At 47.7% G+C, this 21,902-nt stretch overlaps 1 protein-coding gene across 1 annotated transcript; it reads right to left on the bottom strand.

Annotated features, from left to right (window-relative positions):
• Window positions 1–6,981: 6,981 nt before the first annotated feature.
• LOC112617229 (MHC class I polypeptide-related sequence B-like) lies at window positions 6,982–21,309 on the bottom strand. The gene is made up of 8 exons (XM_025373976.1): window positions 21,141–21,309; window positions 19,576–19,781; window positions 18,220–18,489; window positions 11,421–11,675; window positions 10,873–11,151; window positions 10,007–10,285; window positions 9,749–9,904; window positions 6,982–7,275 (listed from the first exon to the last, which is right to left on the bottom strand). The coding sequence occupies exons 3-8, from the start codon at window positions 18,287–18,289 to the stop codon at window positions 7,208–7,210; spliced, it is 1,107 nt and encodes a 368-aa protein (XP_025229761.1). The 5' UTR covers window positions 18,290–18,489; window positions 19,576–19,781; window positions 21,141–21,309; the 3' UTR covers window positions 6,982–7,207.
• Window positions 21,310–21,902: the final 593 nt, after the last annotated feature.

Genomic DNA, 21,902 nt, shown 5'->3' with positions numbered 1-21,902 from the left:
ATCCAGGGGAGATTTTCCCACCAGAGGACAGGAGCTATGTCTGGAGACATTTTTTGTTGTTATAACTGGAGTGAGGAGGAGGTGCTGCTAGTATCTTGTGGGGAATGGCCAGGGATGCTGCTGAACATCCCGCAGTGTACAGGTGAGCCCAGTCACCCATGCAACAGAAAATTATCCAGCCCAAATACCTAGAACGCCAAGGGTGAGGAGGCCTGAAAGGACCTTCTCTTCCTTGAGTACAAACTTCCTTGAACTCCAGCAAAGGACATAGACAAAGACCACTGAGAGATGCCCTGAAAGACATATGTGGCTCCACCCCAGTCATCCCTCCCTTCCCCAGAGCTCTATCTCTATGTCTGTAGTGCTTAGGCCCTTAGCTGGGATCCAGAAACCAATTCTCCTATGACACCGCATGGAAAAGTGATGTTATGTGCACATGTGGCTTCATTACCAGAGGTCGGACTTTGATATTTATCATATCAGCCAGGGGTCCTAGACATAACTGTTCCCCCAACAGGCCACGATCCTCTGCACTAGAGAGAGGGTAGAGATTGAGGGACGCCCTCACTCAAATCTTCTACCACTGCTAATGAAGTACTAAAAAGAGGTACAAGGCAGTGTATCCCCTGTGGGGACCTGGCAGAAAAGCAGGGTCTCCACCATGTCAAATTCTATAGAAAAACATACCACTTTGGCAAAATATCCAAGCCACATTTCTAAGCCCCAGGCAGCAGCTCAAATACAAACTATATAAAAAACTCAAAGTCTTAGTCAAGCTAAAATCATGGAAGCTGGCTGCAAGGGTTTGTGAGACCTGTAGTTAGAGAAAAGGACAACTCCACTTAGAACCGCAGCAGAAGAACGGCATCACGTGGTTCCCTGAATGAACCCTCTCCTTTCAGCAGGAAATTGTGAGGTATTTTTTGGGGGAAAAAGTCGAATCTCCTTAAATTTCTGAGGTTTACACTTACTACTTATTCGTTGACTTTGTAGATGTCAACTTCACTTTGAACATCCTGCCATTCACTTTTTTACTGTAAGTGGAGAGAATCTGAACTTGTTCTGAAGCAGGAAACCAGGGACTGGTTATGTGAGCTATCACCCCACCCCGTGGCTGGCTCCCTTATGCAATAAGCATAAGAGATTGTGAGCCAACAAAATTTGTAGCAAGGAAAACAGTAAACCCTCCATTTCAGTCTATGTTTCAGCTTGTCTAGTAATGATCTAGTCTTGCCTCACTCTTAACATTTTAAGGTTTATAATTCTACTTGACATTGATTTTATAAGAATTCATGTATTTTCATTTCTGTTGTGTTTGTCACTGGAAGCCTCCTCAAAACAACTGTGGAGTAAAGAAAAGTAAATAAATGCCTGGTGTACTAGTGCTCAATGCATCTTGCAAATGTGTCAGCCCCACTTTCACAGATGGTGCTTCAACAAATGGTGCTGAGAAACTGGATATCCACATGCAAAAGAATGATGTTGGCCAAAATTCAGTCTTCCCTACACCATACTCAACAATTAACTCAGAATGGATCAAACAACTAAGCTTAAGAGTCAAACCTGTAAAACCCTTAGAAGAAAACATTGAGGAAAGTCTTGTGAACATTGGATTTGGTAGTAGTTTCTTGGCTGGATGACCCAAAGCACAAGCAATTAAAGAAAAATGATAAATTAGACTTCATCAAATTTAAAAACTTTTTTGCAACAAATGACATTATTAAGAGAGTGGAAAGAAAATGCACAGAATGGGCGGGGTTATTTGCCAATCATATTTGATGAAAAATTAATATTCAAAATACATAACAAACTACAACTCATCAATTAAAAAACCAACACCATTCAAAAATGGGTAATGGACATGAAGAGACATTCACGCCACTGTTCATCACCCACACAATGGGTAGAGTGAGGCTTTCAAATGGGAATTAGAGCACATCGTCACCACCACATCCCAAAGCCACTCCAGTTTCCTCCCTTTTTAGCGCAATGAAACCCCAATGTCTCACCATTTCCTACAAGCCCCTCAACACAGGGCCCCTCTGTCAACTCTGAGCTCATCCCACCCCTCTCAACCCAGCTCACTTGTCTCCATTCACACCAACCTCTTGTCACCACTCTGTCCTGTCTCTGCTGCCTACCCATGCTGTGACTCCCACGTGTACCTGCTCCCCAGGGATTCACATGACTCACTCCTCACACGATTCAGGTCTCTTCTCAGATAACCAGTGGTCAAGTTCTCAGAAACGTCTTGCTCAATGACCTTGTCTAAACTACGTCTCCTGCTATTCCCACCATCACCGATCTTCTGGCCTAGGGCATATTTTTCTCAATGGCAATTATTGATAATACTAGGCTTTATTTCCTTACTGTCCATTAGTGTATCAGGGTTCTCCAGAGAGACCCAACCAACCGGATAGATAGATAGATGATAGAAGGAAAGCACCACAGTCACTGAAGAAAGGGCCCTCATGGAAGACGTGTGACAAAAAAGGTCTGCTGTCCCAGGGCCACCATATTTGGAGTGACTCCCATTCTAGGCAGGACTTTTCTTGCTTTTTGTATTCACAGTAGTTCTGAAATTGCAGGATGCTGAAACTGCAATGCTGAAACTCCCTGTGTTGAGGGGCTTGTAGGAAATGGTGATGCAGCACTGGCCATTTATACTGTTTCTTTCTTTACCATTAAATACTGTGCCAAAGAGCACCTTAATACATTTCTTTCCTCTTCCTGGAGACAGGCAAAATAATAGTAGATATGTTGAAACACACAAATGTACTTTAAGCACGTGCTTTCAGAAAAAGCTACTAGAAGATTAAATGCACCAAAATGAGGGGGGGGGGATACAAAAGTAAAAAGAAAGATTGCATATCCATGTTCATAGCAGTGTTATTCACAACAGGCAAGACATGGAAGCAACCTATATGTCTACCAACAGATGAACAGATCAAGAAAATATGATGATGTACAGACAATGGAATATTATTCAACATTAAAAAGAAGAAAATCTTGCTATATGATACAACATATATGAACCTTGAAGTCATTGCTAAGTGAAATACGCCAATCAAAAAAAAAAAACAACTCCAAATACTGCATAATTCCATTTATATGAGGTGTCTAAAATAGTCAAACTTGATGAACATGAAAGTAGAATGGTGGTTGCTAGGTAAAACTTCCAGGTAGTGAGGCATTTTTGTGCAATGGGCACAGAGTTTCAGCTTTCAAGGTGAAATATTCTAGAGATCTGTTGCACTACAATGTGCTTACAATTAACACGATTATAGTACTGTATATTTTTCGTTTTTTTTTTGGCTGGAGACAAGGTCTCACTACTTTCCCCAAGCTGGACTTGAACTGTAGGCCTCCAGTGATCCTCCTGCCTTAGCCTCCCAAATTGCTGGGATTACAGGCATGAGCCACCACACCTGGCCAATGGTACTGTATTCTTAAAAATAGTTATGATAGTAAATTTTATGTGATGTATTTTTTGCCACAATGAAAAAATGCTTAGCTTTGTTACTAATTTAGAAAGAAACTGCATCAGCTAATTAAAAATATATTAGGATGTGGCCTGTGGTCCTAACTACCCAGGAGGATGAGGTGGGAGGGTCACTCGAGCCTATGAAATCGAGCCTGCAGTAAGCCATGATGGCACCACTGCACTCCAGCCACCACTGCACTCCAGCCTGGCTGACAGAGCAAAATCCCCTTTCTCTCTCTCTATACACACACACACACACACACACACACACACCCAGAAGAATCAGCATCTCATGAAACTAGAAAGAAAGGCTCATATGCCCCAGCCCTGACATCTTGAATCAGTCTGCATTTGGCAGGACCCCAGGTGGCTCCACCGCATGTAAAGCACTGCCTCATGCAGTGGAGGGAGATCCTAGGATGGTGACTCTGCTCCACAGGGAGAAGCCTCCAGTCCAGATGGGAGCAGCCAGAAGGGCCCAGGAGGGACATTTCCAAGAAGGTAAAGTGGAATATCCAAAGTCTGTAACTTCTTAAAAGAGTAATACAATACGGCTGGGCACAGTGGCTCACCCCTGTAATCCCAGCACTTTGGGAGGCCAAGGCGGGTGAATCACCTGAGGTCGGGAGTTCGAGACCAGCCTGACCAATATGGAGAAACTGTCTCTACTAAAAACACAAAATTAGCCGGGTGTGGTGGTGCATGCCTGTAATCCCAGCTACTCAGGAGGCTGAAGCAGAAGAATCCCTTGAACCTGGGAGGTGGAGGTTGTTGTGAGCCAAGATTGAGCCATTGCATTCCAGCCTGGGCAACATGAGCAAGACTCCATCTCAAAAAAAAAAAAAGGCTAGGTGCAATGTCTCACGCCTGTAATCCAAGCACTTTGGGAGGCCGAGGTGGGTGGATCACGACGTCAAGAGATCGAGATCACTGTGGCCAACATGGTGGAACCCCATCTCTACTAAAAATACAAAAATTAGCTGGGCATGGTGGTACATGCCTGTAATCCCAGCTACTCAGGAAGCTGAGGCAGGAGAATTGCTTGAATCTGGGAGGTGGAGGTTGTGGTGAGCCGAGATTGCACTACTGCACTCCAGCCTGGACAACAGAGTGAGACTCTGTCTCAAAAAAAAAAAAAAAAAAGGAGTAATACAAATAGAAGAAATATCAACATTAATGAGTGCTATTTATAAAATAAACAAAACAAAGGCAAGTATTAACTACAGGAAGAACAAATGTTCAGGAAGTGAAAAGTGGTCAAGCTGACATATGAGAAAATTAGTCATGGAAAAAGAAACAAGGAATGACTGAACTAAACATAATTACTATAGAAATACATTGGGAAGATGAAAGAATGGGAAGAGTGAAAGGGAACAGGTACAATTAACTACTGCATTCACCACTGTGCTGTGCAACAGATAATGGCTGCAACTGAAAAATCAAGCAGTATTAATGAAGGAATTGTATTTAGACATATGGAAGTAAAAGTTGAAAGACTTAGCAAAAATGTTGAAAATTGTTGCCTCTAGGAAGGCAGAAATTGAGAAGATGCAGAGAGGACTTGTTTCTCTAGAGAAATCCTATGCAAATATTTGATGTTTTAAATCATGGACAATTAAACTTTGATTAATAAAAACTTAAATGAATTTGAAAATTTATACCTGGCCGGGCGCGGTGGCTCAAGCCTGTAATCCCAGCACTTTGGGAGGCCGAGACGGGCGGATCACGAGGTCAGGAGATCGAGACCATCCTGGCTAACATGGTGAAACCCCGTCTCTACTAAAAATACAAAAAAAAATAAGCCGGGCAAGGTGGCGGGTGCCTGTAGTCCCAGCTGCTCAGGAGGCTGAGGCAGGAGAATTGCGCAAACCCAGGAGGCGGAGCTTGCAGTGAGCGGAGATCTGGCCACTGCACTCCAGCCTGGGCGACAGAGCCAGACTCCGTCTCAAAAAAAAAAAAAAAAAAAAAAAGAAAATTTATACCTAATGAGAACTGAATTCAACAAGTGACAACTGCTAACTAATATAAATAAGACTATTAAATATATAACATAAATGCATAAATGTGTAAATGACATCAACCTGAATAAAAACATAAAAGAAAATGTCGATGAACACATCTCTATATAAATAAGTAGCACATGAGTGAATTCCCTACTCCAAGCTCCCTTACTAGTTGCTTTGTGAACCCAGGCAGTTGGAGGAAACAGGGCCCAGCTAGGGTCCCTCATCCTTCTCTTGCTTCCAGGCAGGTCCTGCATCCACTCCTGCTGCAAGGAGGGTTCCCATCCCTGCCTTGAGTCTGTTTCACAGGTGTCACCCTGACACTGTCTGCCATGACCGCCTTACCTGGGTGGGGCTGAGGTTGCCTTGACCAAGAAGTGCATCACCCATCTGTGTGTCCCAACACCAGCAGTCAGGAGGCATCAAGAAACAAGGTGAGGAATAACCCACCTCTTACATGTCCACTTTCCTGGTTCATTTATGCTTCATTAATTCAGTCCACACCTCCCCAGCAGTCACTTTATGCCAGAACCTGACTGGAATTCTTCAAAATCAGAAAACCTCGAAGCTCTCTCTATCCCCTCCCCAGTATCATACTTCAGCTCTGTGTCATCACTGGAAGACTCCAACTCTTCAGGGCAGATGTTCCCTCACACGGTCAGTCCCTGAATGTCGGTGCCAGATGTCCCACCTCCACCCCTCCCTAGTCCTTTCTGTTCTGCTGTGAATCTGTCAGTCATCGGGAATTAGCAGGGAAAGGGGACAAGGAGGGGAGGTTGTTTTCACGCTGCACCAAGGCATTGAGACAGACCTCTCGTTCTCCCTGAGCCTCACACTTTATCCGCTCCCAGACGCATGAAATAAAAGAGACTAGAGATGTCTGTTTAAAGAGTAAACATCTATGGTATAAAATTATGCGCACATAATAGTAGACACAGAATAATGCATAACAGTGTGATGGGGTGAGGGGACCTCAAGTTGACAAGAAAGCTGGTCCTGGGCTGGTCAGGAGGAGTCATTACCAAGACACTCACTCATAAAGCTCACCTACGATAACCTAATTACTACACATGTAATATATTAAAATATCTTAAAATATAATAAAATAGGCCAGGCACGGAGGATAATAAAATAAAATAAAATAAATTAAAATGTAATAAAATAGTCTGGGCATGGTGGCTCAGGCTTGTAATCCCAGCACTTTGGGAGGCTGAGGCAGGCGGATCACTTGAGGTCGGGAGTTTGAGACCAGCCTGGCCAACATGGCAAAACCTTGTCTCTATGAAAAATGCAAAAATGAGCCGGGTATGGTGGTGCGTGTCTGTAACCCCAGCTACTCGGGAGGCTAAGGCATGAGAAGTGCTTGAACCCGGGAGGTGAAGGCTGCAGTGAGCCAAGATTGTGTCACTGAACTGCAGCCTGGGTGACAGAGTGAAACTCTGTCTCAAAAAAAAAAAAAAAAATAATACAAAAACAACAGAAATGATGAACCAATTAATATGGTACAGCTGCAAACACCTCATATCTACTAACACTTTGCAGCATCCAATAACAATAAATAAGTGCTGATATTTTCTCTGTTTCATAGGTCAGGAAACAGAGGGAAAGTGCTGGTGAGATCCAGGCAGGGAGTTGAATCCCAGCCGCCTGTCTGTAGAGTCTAGGCACCCTCAGTGGAGCCAGTGGACCCAGGAGCTGACATCAGAGGCTGAAATCCGAGCTATGTGGCATCCCTGTGGTCTCCCGTCCCAACCGGGTGTTGATCCAGGGTCCGCAGGCTCACGAGCTCTGGAGAAAAGAGGGAAACGGGTAAATGCTCCACTGGGTGCAGTGTTGTGTTTATTCCCTGAGGACTTTTCTCTCTTCAGTTGCTCCAAAACCAGATTCACCCTTTCTCTGAGGGAAGATGAGGCCCCCACTTTTTTCTTCCTCCCTCCCTGCTTTTCCCAGCTCCTGCCAGTTCCCTCTCATCACTCCATCAACATCAGCCCCTGCTCTTGCCCACCACTCATCGTGCAGGGAGTGAAAGGGCCACAAGAATAAAGGACAAGACCTAAGAGGGAATCCAGTGCCCTCCCCTCCTCTCAGACCTGACCAGTCCTGTTACAGCGAGAGGCCTCCTCAAAGAGAGGCCCTGACCCTTGCTCTCAGTCCCCAGGCCCTCCTCTCCTGCAGAGGCACCTGCACACCAGGGAAGGCCCTGCCCACTGTGGGCTCTGCCCTCTATCTGCAGCTCAGTGCTCCTCCCCTCCCAGCCCTGAGCAGACAGCTCCTAACTGGGAATCCCATCAGGAAGGCTGGGGGGCCCAGCAGGCCCAGCATGGAAAGATGTGGCTGCCAGAGGATCTGCACCTGATGTGACCCTGGGACCCGCACCTTGCTTGAGGAGGCCTGGCCTCTCCTGACCCTCAGCACCCACCGAGGCCTGTGACCTGCTCTTGAGTCACCACTGCTCCTGCCTGGTCCACTTACCCCTGGAAACGCAGCTCCACCCCAGGGCTGCTGCTTGGTGAGGGTGTGAGGCCTTCCTGCTCTGTCCCTAGCAGGGATTCTACCTAGGCCACTGCCCTTGCAACCTACAAGGGATTTTCTCCATGTGGAGTAGCGGAGACCCCTTAGCCTGAGGCTGCCTCCGCCCGCCCTCTGCACCTGGGAACTGCCACTGCCATAGCCACCATCTCCCACACAGACCCTCCTGGAGAGGCAGCTCCAAATTTGAGTTCCTGTGTCATATAATATGTTTTACAATATTAGAGGAAATCGTATTAAGATTATAGAGCTAAAATTATGAGTATCTTTATTGGACATCAACATTGAAAGCAGGAATTTTTAGAAACTGGCACATGAACTTCATACCCTTTTCCTGGCCAAAACCCCAGTGACCTACGAGGAAACCATTCCTGCCCACAGGGAAGCAGAACCGACAATCCCTCTATGGGAGACACCGCAGGTGAGAGCAGGAGCGACCACAGACCTGCACTGCCCCTGCTGTGGGTGCCTCCTGGACGGGGCCCTCTTGCTGCAGGGCAGAGGATGAACCTTCCAATCTGCTCAGGCCTGAGGGGCCGACTGATAGTGCAATTAGGTTCAAGGAGGAGAAACCAGCGCCCCTACTGCCAGACACACAGAAATGGGGAAAGACTCAGGTCTCCTGGACACCCCAGCCTCTCACTATCCCCTGCACTGCTTCTGTCTTTGCAGAAACACAAAACTTCCTGCTGTCTCTTTTCATCCCCCGCCAAACAACCTGACTGGGGGGGAAATGATTCTGACCGTCCCTTACTCCAAACTTACCAGGCAGTGACTACCTTGAGAAAGGGAAATTGGCTCAGGGAGGGCAAGGTGAGGCCACAGAGCAGAGAACAAATACCCAAAAACATAGGCCCTGGGGACTGTGTCCCTCAGGGACTGGAGAAGGAAACACTCGGAGGTGGGATGAAAACAGGGACCACAGCTGCCCTGATGAGGGACTGGGCCCCGCTCCTCAAATGGCCCAGGAACATCTGCTTATCTACTCATCCATGTCATCTGCAAGGAAACTCTAGGAGGCCAGGCGGTAGGAACCTGGAAAGAGCGGGGCCTTGAGTGGCCCAGAGAACACAATACCCCTGAGAAAGCTCCTGGAGGAGGTGCATGGGGAGCTGCAAAGTGGACAGAGATGGCCATGTGTGCTCAGGACCTTCTCCGTTACAAGGGGTCTCCAAAGGGCTACACAGGCAGGGCCCCCAGGCTGGGCCTCACAGGTCTTTTTCTGGGTGTCCACCCCGATGGCTGCAGAAATAGGGGAGAGGGATGCAGAGAGGAAGGGACTAGGGGCACCGCCTCTCCTCAGATTCCTCTCCAGTTTCTGGCCCTCCCCAGATTATAGCCACCTTTACTATTTGCTCCCTCTGAGGCCATGATCATCCAGGCCCTCAGCAATCAGCACGTGATTCCCAGTTCACACCACCTGGATGTGCCCTCGTGAGCCTGAGAGACACAGAGACCAGCATGGGGACAAAGCAGGCACCGCAGCCCTCCCTGCTGCCCACTGCTCACCTGCAGCAGGAGGAGGCCACAGCCGGACATCTGACCCTCGCTTGGGAAGAACTTAGCGGTGTAGATGGAGACGCTGCTCCCATTCCCCTCCCAAATTCCCCAACTTCCATCCCCTGTTCCAGAAGCCTTGTCACCAACATGCCTATTTTTGCAGGAGCAAGGAGGGGACTCTACTGCCCGGACAGGGGCCTTACCATCTCCAGAAACTGCTCCCTTTTCTCACGTGGACTCTCTGCAGCTGATGTTTTCTTCTTACAACAAAGGACATAGAGAATAATAACAAAAATAGCAGCAACAGCAGCAGCAGCAGCAACAGCAGCAGCAACAGCAAGAACATATGGAATGTCTAGCCATTGACTCTGAAACACCAGCACTTTCCCTGAAAAAAGGTTATAACTTGTTATACACTGAGCAGAGAGCCACAGCCGTCCCTGCTGTCCCTACCGTGGCCTGACCCTCTCCAGGGTCACCCCAGGCTCACCAGAGGGCACAGGGTGAGTGCTGTGATTCCCGCTGTGTTCCATGTAGCAGGCGAACCTCTGCTCCTCGCCTTGGCGAATTCTGGTGGCCACCCAGGTCTGGTAGGTTCCATTCTGATCAGGCAGGATCCCCCCCCACTGCTGGGCGTTGTGGTTCAAAGACACCCCATCCTGACGCCAGGTCAGTGCGATATTCCGGGGATAGAAGCCGGAAGCCCTGCATGTCACGGTGATGTTGCCCTCTGAGGCCTCGCTGTGGGTGACGTTCACCATGGGGGGCGCTGGAGAAGAAAGGGCAGAGCCAGTGAAGCCCTGCTCCCCTCTAAGGGAGATGCAGGGAACGGGGCTGCTCCTCTCCACTGTTCTCACTCTGGCTAAAGCCCTCCAGGACCCCTGACCTGCAAGTCTGTCCTCACCCTGGGGCCCAGTTCCTCCAGGCTAGCAGGAGGATGGGCCTTGGGACTGTGGCCTCAAGCTCTGGGATCCCCACATTGATGCTGAGGAGGGGGATGTTGGGGTGGACTCATGGGTCGTGGGGCCAGGAGGGAACTCTCTGGGATGGGCAGGCTGGGAGGCAGAGGGGGCAGCCCTGGCCCTGAAGGCTTCCTCTCCTGCCTGACACCCACCACAGGCTCAGGATTTGGTCGGAGGGCCCGCCGCTTTCCCTAATTACAGCACTGGAAGGTTCAGTCCCTGACTCACTGTCTTTATCCAGTGGCTCTAACAGGAGAGGCAAATCAGACACAATATGCCAACAGGAAATGCTTGCATCCATAGCACAGGGAGGGTTTCCCTGGACAGAGCCGGGAGGCAGAGGCAACTCTAGCAGAATTGGAGGGAGAGGAGAGCCCCTGGCCAGGGTTGGTACCTGTTCTCCTGACGGCCACCCTGGATTTCTGATATCGCCGTAGTTTCTTCAGGCAGTCTGCCTGCATAGCGTGATAGTGTGTCTTAGTCTTCATGGTATCTTCCTTCCAGAAATTCATAGCCAAGGTCTGAGCTCTGGAGGACTGGGCCACTGTCCATTCCTGAGTCGCCAGGTTTAGGGAGAGGAAGCGCTCACCATCGTAGTAGAAATGCCGGGAGCCCCCGGTGCTGCCATCTTCATAGATCTCACAGTTCTGAATGTCCTGGAGGGAATGCAAGCCTGCCCCCACCCAGCAGTGACTTCTCCATTCCCGAAACCGTCACCTTTCCACTCAGGTGAGGAACTCAGCCCAGCAGGGACACCTCCCTGGCCCTCCTCCATGCCTCCCGGTGTGGGCTGAGTGCTGGCTCACCACCCTGCTGAGCCCCACTGACCTACTCCTCACCCCCACCCCCAGCCAGAACCAGCAGGAAGAGACGGGTCCTGCTCTCTGCCTCCAACACTCCTGGAGAAGGCCTCCCATTACTCTTGCCCCTGCCCGCTCTCACCTCCTTTCTGGCCCTCAATATGAGTCAGAGTCCTCCTGAGGTCCTTCCCGTTCTCTGTCAAGTCCCCAGTCTCTGTGTCCCAGGTCTTAGCTCCCAGGACTGCTTCTGCCCACTGTCCCTGGGGCCTTGCCCTGCGCGTCTCCCTGTCATAGCGCACGAAGAGCTGACTATCCAAATGTCCCTCAGCGAGAAACCCTGACTGCACAGATCCATCCCGGGACAGCACTGTGACGTTGTAACGAAGACTATGGAGCTCTGGGGAAGAGAAAACCACAGATGAAACTTCTTCCTGGAAATAACTTAACATCGATGTTTAACACACAGGTCTGTCTCAAGTTTCTTGAGGAGGCAGGAAATGCACACGGGCAAAGGGACAAGAACGAGGATTTCAGATACAAGGAAAACTGTGAGGGTGGGAGGACAGAGCAGGGGACTGACGAACGGAAGAAGGGGGAATGGAGATGACAAACTTGTAGGCCAGGTGCCAGGACTGGGTGGCCACAAGCCCCCTAAGGGAATAGGGGCCACGGGGAGAGGCTGCCCTGCAGGGGCAAGGGAGGAGCATGAAGGCAGCGGTGGAAGGAAGGTCTTGCCAGAGGGGATGGTGGGAATGGGAAGGGACTCAGGCTCAGAGGAACCCATGTCCAGTGTGGCTGTGGTGCACAGGTGAGGGTGAGATGGAGGCAAGGGGAGCTGCCTCGAGGAAAGACTCATCATGGGCATGGCGGGGACAAGGGAGGGGGTGGTCATGAGGCACAAGGGGTAGGAAGGTTGTAGCCCCAGGGAAGCTTATAGTGGGGTCAGTATCCCAGAGGGGAGCAATGGTGTGGGCTTGGGTCCAAAGTGGAGGAGTGGCATGACAAGGCCCCAGGACAGCAAGTGGGTGGAACAGCTAGTGTCCACTAGGGTGAGCAGGTGACAAAGAGTCAGTTGATCTTTTCAGCAAATAGTTCTGGGGGCACTGGTTGTTCAAATAAAATAAAATTGGACCCTTAATTTATACTATATACAAAAATTAACTCAAAATGAATCAAAGACCTAAACTCTACACTCAAGAACTAAAACCTAAAAATTTCTTAGAAGCAAACATTGGGGATAATCTTCATGACATAGGATTTGACAGTGCTTTCATGGATATGACGCCAAGGCACAGATAGAATAGAAAGAACTGACAAACTGGACTCATGAATATTCAGAACATCTGTGCATCAAAGGGCACAATCAGAGTGGAAAAGCAATCAACCTCTGAAATGAAATAAAAATTGCAAGTCATATATCTGATAAGAGATTAGTTTCCAGAATATGCAAAAAAGTCTGACAAAAACAACAAAACAGTCAACCCACTAAAAAATGGGCAAAGTAGCCATGAGAAGCTATGTGGGGGAAAAAATGGGCAGAAGACTTAAATCGCCAATTCTTCAAAGAAAATATACAAATGATCAATAAACACATGAAAAGATGCTCAATATCAGTAGTCACTAGGAAAATGCAAATCAAAACCACAATGAGATACCACCTCAAACCAATCAGGATGGCTATTATCACACACACACACACACACACACACACACAGCAAGGTTGGCAGAGAGGTAGAGAAAATGAAGCCCCTGTGTACTGCTTCTATTTCTGGATATATACCCAAAAGAAATACCCAAAATAAATATATACCCAAAAGAAATGAAATATTTGCCAATATCCGAAAGGTAGAAGTAACCCAAGTGTCCACTGTCTGAGGAATGGATAACCGAGATGTGGTACATACATATCATGAGTATTATCCATCTTTAAAAGGAATGAAATTCTGACCCACACGACAACCTGGATGAACTTCAAAAATATTATTATTATTGTTTTATTTTTTATTTTTTTAGAGATGGAGTTTCCCTCTTATTGCCCAGGCTGGAGTGCAGTGGCCTGATCTCAGCTCAATGCAACCTCCGCTTCCCGGATTCAAGCGATTCTCCTGCCTCAGCCTCCTGAGTAGCTGGGATTACAGGCACCCGCCACCATGCCCGGCTAACTTTTAGTATTTTTAGTAGAGATGGGGTTTCACCATGTTGGCCAGGCTGGCCAGGCTGGTTTCAAACTCCGAAACTTGGGTGATCCACCTGCTTCAGCGTCCCAAAATGCTGAAATTACAGGCATGAGCCACTGTGCCCACCGAATCTCAAAAACATTATAAGTGAAATAAGCCAGAAACAAAAAGACAAACAACAAACATTACATGATTCTACTTAAATGAGGTATCTAGAGTGGTCACATTCATAGAAACAAAAAGTAGAATGGTGGTTACCAGGGGCCAGAGGTAGCGAGGAATGCGGAGTTACTGATTAATGGGTACAGAGTTTTGGGTTGCACAAAAATGTGAATGTAGCTAATGCCACTGAGTATACACTTAAAAGTGGTTAAAACAGTAAAATTTATGTAATGTATACTTTACCACAATTAAACATTTAAAGAACAAGAAATACCAGTCCTATTCAAACTGTTCTGAAAAACAGAGAAGGGAATACTTCCAAACTCATTTTACAAAGCCAGGAATATCCTGATACCAAAACCAGGCAAAGACACATCAAAAAAAGAAAACTACAGGCCTATATCCCTGATGAACAATGATGCAAAAATTGTCAAGGAAATACTAGCAAACCAAATTCAACAATACATTAAAAAGATCATTCTTTATGATCAAGTGGAATGTATTCCAGGTATGCAAGGATGATTTAACATACACAAATCAATCAATGTAATATGTCATATCAGCAGAATAAAGGACAAAAGCCATATCACCATTTCAATTGACACTGAAAAAGCATTTGATAAATTCAACATCCCTTCATGATAAAAACTCTCAAAAAACTAAGCATACAAGGAACAGACAGACCTCAATATAATAAAAGTCATATATGACAAACTCACAGCTAGTAACATACTGAATGGGGGAAAACTGAAAGCCTTTTCTCTAAGATCTGGAATAAGACAAGGATGACTAATTTTACCAGTTATGCAACACAGTACTACAAATCCTAACTAGAGCAATCAGACAGGAGAAAGAAATAAAAGGCATCAAAACTGGAAAAGAAGTAGTCAAATTATCATTGTTTGCAGATCTTGTGGTCTGATGCTTGGAAAAAACTAAAGACTCCATCAAAAAACGATTAGAACTGAAGAACAAATTCAGTAAAGTTGCAGAATACAAAATCAACAGTAAAAAATCTGTAGCATTTCTACATGCCAACAGAAAATAATTTGAAAAAGAAATCAAGAAACGAATCCCATTTACAACAGCTACAAATAAAATAAAATACTGAGGAATAAACTTAACTGAAGAAGTGAAAGATTTCTCCAATAAAAACTATAAAACAGTGATGTGGCTGGGCGTGGTGGCTCATGCCTGTAATCCCAGCACTTTGTGAGGCCGAAGCAGGTGGATCACCTGAGGTTGGGAGTTCAAGACCAGCCTGACCAATGTGGAGAAACTCTGTCTCTACTAAAAATACAAAATTAGCCAGGCACAGTGGCACATGCCTGTAATCCCAGCTACTTGGGAGGTTGAGGCAGAAGAATCGCTTTAACCTGGGAGGCGCAGGCTGCGGTGAGCCAAGATCACTCCATTGCATTCTAGCCTGGGCAACAAGAGTGAAGCTCCATCTCAAAAACAAAAAACAAAAAACACTTATGCAAAAAATTGAAGAGATATTCCATAAAAAATGGAAAACATACTCCATGTGCATGGATTGGAAGAATCAATTTTGTTAAAATGTCCATACTACCCAAAGCAATCTACAGATTCAGTGCAATCCCTATCAACACACTAATGGCATTCTTCACAGAAATAGTAAAAATAATCCTAAAATGTATATGGAACCACAAAAAAACCAGAATAGATAAAGCTATCCTGAGCAAAATGAACAAAACTAGAGGAATCACATCATCTGACTTCAAATTATACTACAGAGCTACAGTAACCAAAACAGCATGATACTGGCATAAAAACAGACACACAGACCAATGAAACAGAATAGAGAACCTAGAAACAAATCCATACATCTACAGTAAACTCATTTCCAACAAAGGTACCAAGAACACACACTGGGCAAAGGAGGGTCTCTTCAATAAATGATGCTGGGGAAACTAGACATCCCTATACAGAAGAATGAAACTAGGCCCTATCTTTCACCATATACAAAGATCAAATCAAAATGGATTAAAGATGTAAATCTATGACCTCAAACTATGAAACTATAAGAGAAAACACTGGAGAAACTCTCTACGATGTTGGACTGGGCAAAGATTTTTTAAGTAATACCCCACAAGCACAGGTAACCAAAGTAAAATTGCATAAATGGGATCATACCAAGTTAGAAAGCTTCTGCACAGCAAAGGAAACAATAAACAAAATGAAGAGACCATCTAAGAATGGGAGAAAATATTTTCAAACTATTCATCTGACAAAGGATCAGTAACTGAAACATACAAGGAGCTCAAACAACTCTATAGAAAAAAAAAATCTAATAATCCAATTTAAAAATGAGCAAAAGATCTGAATAATCATTTCTCAAAAGAATACATACAAATGGCAAACAGGTATATGAAAAGGTGCTCAACATCATGCGCCATCAGATGAAGGCAAATCAAAACTCTTACGATACAACATCCCACCCCAGATAAACTGGCTTTTATCCAGAAGACAGGCAAATAAGGAATGCTGGTGAGGATGTAGCAAAAGGGAACCCTTGTCCACTGTTGGTGGGAATGTAAACCAGTACGACCACTATGGGAAACAATGTGCAGAGGTTCTTCCAAAAACTAAAAATATAATAGAACTGTCATATGCTCCAGCACTCCCACTTTTAGGCATATACCCAAAAGAAAGGAAATCGGTATATTAAACAGTTGTCTACATTTCCATGTTCATTGCAGCACTATTCAAAACAGCCAAGATCTGCAAGCAACCTAAATGTCCATCAACAGACAAATGGATAGGCCGGGCGCGGTGGCTCACGCCTGTAATCCCAGCACTTTGGAAGGCCGAGGCGGGCGGATCACAAGGTCAGGAGATCGAGACCATGGTGAAACCCCGTCTCTACTAAAAACAGAAAAAATTAGCCGGGCGCAGTGGCGGGCGCCTGTAGTCCCAGCTACTCGGGAGGCTGAGGCCGGAGAATGGCGTGAACCCGGGAGGCGGAGCTTGCAGTGAGCCGAGATTGCGCCACTGCACTCCAGCCTGGGCGACAGAGCGAGACTCCGTCTCAAAAAACAAAAAACAAAAAACAAAAAACAGACAAATGGATAAAGAAAATGTGGTTTACGTGTGTATGTGGAGTACTATTCAGCCGCAGTGTCATTTGCAAAGAACTGGAGGTCATTATGTGAAGTGAAATAAGCCAGGCCCAGACAGACACATTTTGCATGTTCTCACTTATTTGTGGCAGCCTAAAATTAAAACAATTGACCTCATGGGGAGAGACAATAGAATGATGATTACCAGAGGCTGAGAAGGGTAGTGGGGAGTAGGGGAGTGGGATGGTTAATGGGTACAAAATATAGTTAGAATGAATAAGATCTAGTAGATAGCACAGCCGGGTGAGTACAGTCAACAACAATTTATTATACGTTTAAAAATAACTGAAAGAGCATAATGGGATTGTTTGTAGCACAAAGAAAGGATAAATGCTTGTTGTGATAGATATGGCATTTACCCTGATGTGATTATTACATATTGTAGGCCTGTGTTAAAATATCCCAGGTACCCCATAAATAAATACATATATATCTACTACATACCCAAACAAAAGTTAAAAATTAAAAACAAAGTAAGGGGTGGGAGTGCTGGCCAGAGAGAGAAAACCAAGGTAGAGGGAGTGATTCTCAGCCTGAGGAAGGGCCTGCCAAAAGGAGTAGTGCTGGAGGGGGAACAGTGGCACCCCAAGAGCAGGCAAAACAGATTTTAGGTATGTGGTGTAGGGAGTGAGAGCCCACTGGGGTCAAGGAACCAAAAGAAAAGAATGAAGGTCAAGGAACAGTTGGCCCAACGGCCTGTTTTAGGTCTGGGTTGGGGAGGGGAGATGGGCAGAGCAAGAACTGGAGGGCGGCATGACCATGGGGCAGGAGTGACTGTGGGAGAACTTGAGGTAGGGTGAGGACAGGAGGGGAGGGTGGGGCTTGGGAAAGATGAGAACTTGCTGAGGGCCCAAGGCAGCTGGGCAAGAAGTGGGAGCAGTGCAAGGTCCCAAGGTGGAGAGGGGCGGAGGGACCCGGGAAGGATGCTTCAGCACTTGTGGGCTGGAGGATGGGGTCCTCAAGAGGGTGAGGCTGAGGATGAAGGAGTGGGGAAGGAGCTACCGTGAGGCAGAGTCCAGAGCAGGCACCTGCACTAGAGAGGAGGGGGCATTTGCACTGCCCTGTGCCCTGCCTAAGGCCCAACTGCCATTAGCACCAGGGCTCCCCTTGGGTGGTCTGGAGGGGAGTGGGATGGAGGGAAGATCCCCAGAAAAAAGGCAGCACCAGAAAGTTAGGGTCAGGGACAATTGGGAGTGGGAGGCATAGGGGCAGCACTGGGTGAAGGCTGCTTGTAGGAAAGGCCCATAAGGGAGGCAGGAGGGACCTTCGGTGGCGGGGGCAGGGGATGAGGGCAGAGGACACCCTAGAAATGGCGACAACGGCCGCGTCCGGCTCGCCGCACCACAGACAGCGCACCTTAGCCCCGCCCTGACAGCACAGCGCTCGCCGCTACCCACCCGACCCCCCGAAACCCCCCGCTGCTCCCGCTCCGCCGAGGACCGCCAGGAACAGCACTCACCAGTAGCGGCTCCCGGACGTGCAAAAGGGAATATGCTGGCCAGAAATAGCAAGACCCGGCCCGGTCCCATGGCCCCGACGTCCCCACCCTCTCAGCGGCTCAAGCAGTGGCGAACTGAGCTAAGCCCGCGGGAACGCGCGGCGGAAACTTAATCACCTGGCCCGGCCCCTACCGCTCATCCAATGAAACTGGGGCCCGGAACTTAGGACCAATCAGGAGCGGAGAGGGCGGGGCCACGCTCGGAAGAGAAACTTCCAGTGGGCTGGAGACCTGGGGAGATTTAGAAGGCGGGACTTGGCGCCCAGAAAAGAGGAGCACGCGGGAGCGCAGCCTAAAGCAGGGACGAGCTTCGAGTAGCTGAGAGTACAGCTCCAACTTCATGAGCACGGCCAGGGCCCTGCCCGCCCTCCCGGCATCGCGACCACCCATCCCCACACCTCCACCCCTAGGAGCGCGGGCCTCACCAAGCCCCATTCGCCGGCCGCCCCATCAGACCGGCTCTCGCTGGCTTGTTCCTTCCAGGACAGACAACGCGTGGCTATTCTCCCAACACACTCCGTTAACCGCGCACAGTGTCACTGGCAATGAGACTAGTGACCAGATTTGCAGACCTGTTTCCAGATCTCAGCCACCTCTGCCTCTCAGAAGTACCTGCCCCAGTAGAACAGCTCAGACCACAAACTCTCTTAGACGTTTCAGCTTTATAATCTCCTTCTCCTCCCTTTGACTCAAAGCCAGGCCCCCCCTTTCACCCCCTTATATCCTTTAAGTGTCTGAGGTCTCCCAGGGCCGCCTCTCTATTCAGTCCCTGGGTGATCACAGGGCCAACGAGGCGGCTCCCCATGGTTCACTACACCAAGCTCTTTCCAGACTCCTTTTTCCAGCCTGTTTCAGGACATCTGTACCTCTGGGACCATAGTCCCCTCCAATGTGGCAGATCTACAAGGACTCTCTACACATCTCCCACCACATCATCCTCTCTTCCTCCTCAGTTTCTCTTAAGAGCATCACCATCCTTGGTCCCTTCTGATTTCCTCTTTCCCCTTCATCTCCGGGAGTCAAAGTCAGCTCCTCCAATCCTGTTTCAATCCCACAGCCACAATGTTAGTCTAGGCTTTCCCCTCCCTTCAGCCTAGATTACTGCACAGGCTTCCTAAACACTGTGCCTGCCTCAGTTACAACCAGAGTGCTCCAAGCCACCCACAGCGCCCCATCTGCTGAATGTCACACATGATGGATGTTTCTACTCTGTCATGGAAACCACAGCTGCCACAACCTGCTGTCTGGCACCACCCCCATTTCTCTGGTGACATCTCCCCCCGGTTGCAGTAAAAGTGGGCTCTGGGATCTCCTCACCCTATCCCACCAGGATGCCGCTTCTCAAGCAGTTTCCCTCTTCCAGGTTACTGTCACCTCTGACTTGGAACCCATCAGACCGCACCATAGCCTTAAAATCTTCCCAATTAGGCTGTTCTGAGTGCAGTGGTGTTTACAACTAATTGATTACAATCAGTTATAGATGTCTTTGTTTCTTCTTACTCCCACTGTTTCACTTGACTAGCCTTTAAAAGAAAAAGAAAAGAAAAAAGAAAAAAAGGAAAAAAATCTTCCAGGGTAGATAGTGGTGATGGTGGCACAACCTTGTGATTATGCTAAAAGACACTGAGCTGTACACTTTAAAAGGATAAATTGTGTGGCATATGAATTCTCAATTCTCAGTAATAAGAATGCTGTCTGGAAAGCCTCTTTCTACTAAGAGAATTGCCTTGTCCCCAATGTGCATCTCTTAGTCTCTGGGACATCTAGGCAGTGGTCTTCAAACCTAGCCACTGCGTAGAACCACCTGGAGAGTTTTAATATCCGTGTTCCCAGGCCACAGCCACAACCTAGGTTGTTAAATCAGTAAACCTAGGTTGGACCTAAATCTCAGTATCCTTTAAAGTTCCCTACATGTTTCCAATGTATAGTCAAGTCATAGAACTACTGATTTAGCCTGTGGTTTGAACCTTCCTGATAGTACTCACTGTGCCCTGCCTTGAATCTTTTTTAATTTTTTAAATTTTTTAAAGAGAGGAGTCTTGCTCTGTCACCCAGTTGGAATGCAGGGGCGTGATTATAGCTCACTGCAGCCTTGAATGTCTGGGCTCAAGCAATCCTCCCACCACAGCCTCCTGAGTAGCTGGGACTACAGGCAAGTGCCACCACACCCAGTTGTCACCTACCATCTTCTACCCTATGAACCCTCCAAGATCAGGAAATGTGCCCATTTCTTCTTTGTCAGCCTCACAAACTTTTTTTTTTAAGTTAAAGCATACCTGTCATTACTAAGTAGTCCCCCATGATCCCTAGCCTATATTTTTCTGTGGATTAAAACATAATGTATTTGAGAATTTTAACAATTTCTTAGTTTTCCCATTCACATTCACTGATAATTTATTTTGATCCTCATAATTTAGTGAGCACAGCAGGGACTGGGGTCCTTTCCCCACCTCAGAGAGATTATTTTCACTGCTAACGGTCGTAAGCCTAGTGAGAGACAGAGAGGGAGATGGACCCAGCCCTTCCCTCCACAGTGTCTACCCTCCCTCCAGGACCTTCTCCCTGTGCCAGCTCCAGCAAAGGATCTCATTCAGCTCACCGCCAAAAAAGACTTTTAATAGTTCAATAAAAATAATGAATATGCAAGGTTTGTTCTAAGGCATTTAGAAGTGGTTTCAGGGAGACATGAAGCCAGTCCTCTCGGGGCTAGGGGAGGCCAAGATGGTCTTGAGCTCCAGGAGAGTTGCTTCTTAGTGCCCAGGCCTGGGCGTCCCTCCCCCACCAAGCCTCCCAGGTCTTCTGTCCAAAGCCCTCCCCCTCCACCCCACCACCAGCCCCGTCTGCTCTGCCCCATCAACTACGTTTTCTCCCTCAGCACTTGCCTTATACCCCATGCACTCACGAGCATAGAGGCGATTTCCTTCTCGCAGACTTTAGGCGCCACTGCAGGGTCCGGAAAAGAAAGAGAAACGGCCCAGAGAGGTCGCTTACATAACCCAGGGCGGGGCTGCGCTCCGCCTCCGAAAGCTTTTCTTTTTTTTTTTCGACGGAGTTTTCCTTCTTGTTGCCCAGGCTGGAGTGCAATGGCGCGATCTCGGCTCACTGCAACCTCCGCTTCCTAGGTTTAAGCGATTCTCCTGCCTCAGCCTCCCTGCTAGCTGGGATTACAGGCATTCACCACCATTCCCGGCTAATTTTGTATTTTTAGTGGAGACGGGGTTTCCCCATGTTGGTCAGGCTGGTCTCGAGCTCACGACCTCAGGTGATCCGCCGGCCTCGACCTCCCAAAGTGCTGGGATTACAGGCGAGAGCCACAGCGCCCGGCCTTTGCCCGCAAGGGTTTTCAAGTCTGCGGCCCGGAGTTCACTGCGAGGACTGGGATCACCCGTCACCCCGCCCTGGTCTACGGAAAACGAAACGTGTTTACTGATATAGAAACGGAATAACGGCGCTGGGGAGGGCGGAGCTGCCTTCAGGCTTCTGGTCTCCAGCTGCGGGTCACTCACACCTGCCGCTGTGAAATGCAGCCCCGCGGGGCAGGAATTCTTGAGTCCGGGCTGGAGCGCAATCTGGATTGTGACTCGCTTGAAACAGCACTGCGGCGGATTCGGATCCGGGTGAGTAGGGAAATGCGCCTCAGTCCC

Source organism: Theropithecus gelada, unplaced genomic scaffold (genome assembly GCF_003255815.1).
Source record: "Theropithecus gelada isolate Dixy unplaced genomic scaffold, Tgel_1.0 HiC_scaffold_15919, whole genome shotgun sequence".
Taxonomy (NCBI): domain Eukaryota; kingdom Metazoa; phylum Chordata; class Mammalia; order Primates; family Cercopithecidae; genus Theropithecus; species Theropithecus gelada.
This window is presented reverse-complemented; position numbering and strand designations above follow the sequence as displayed.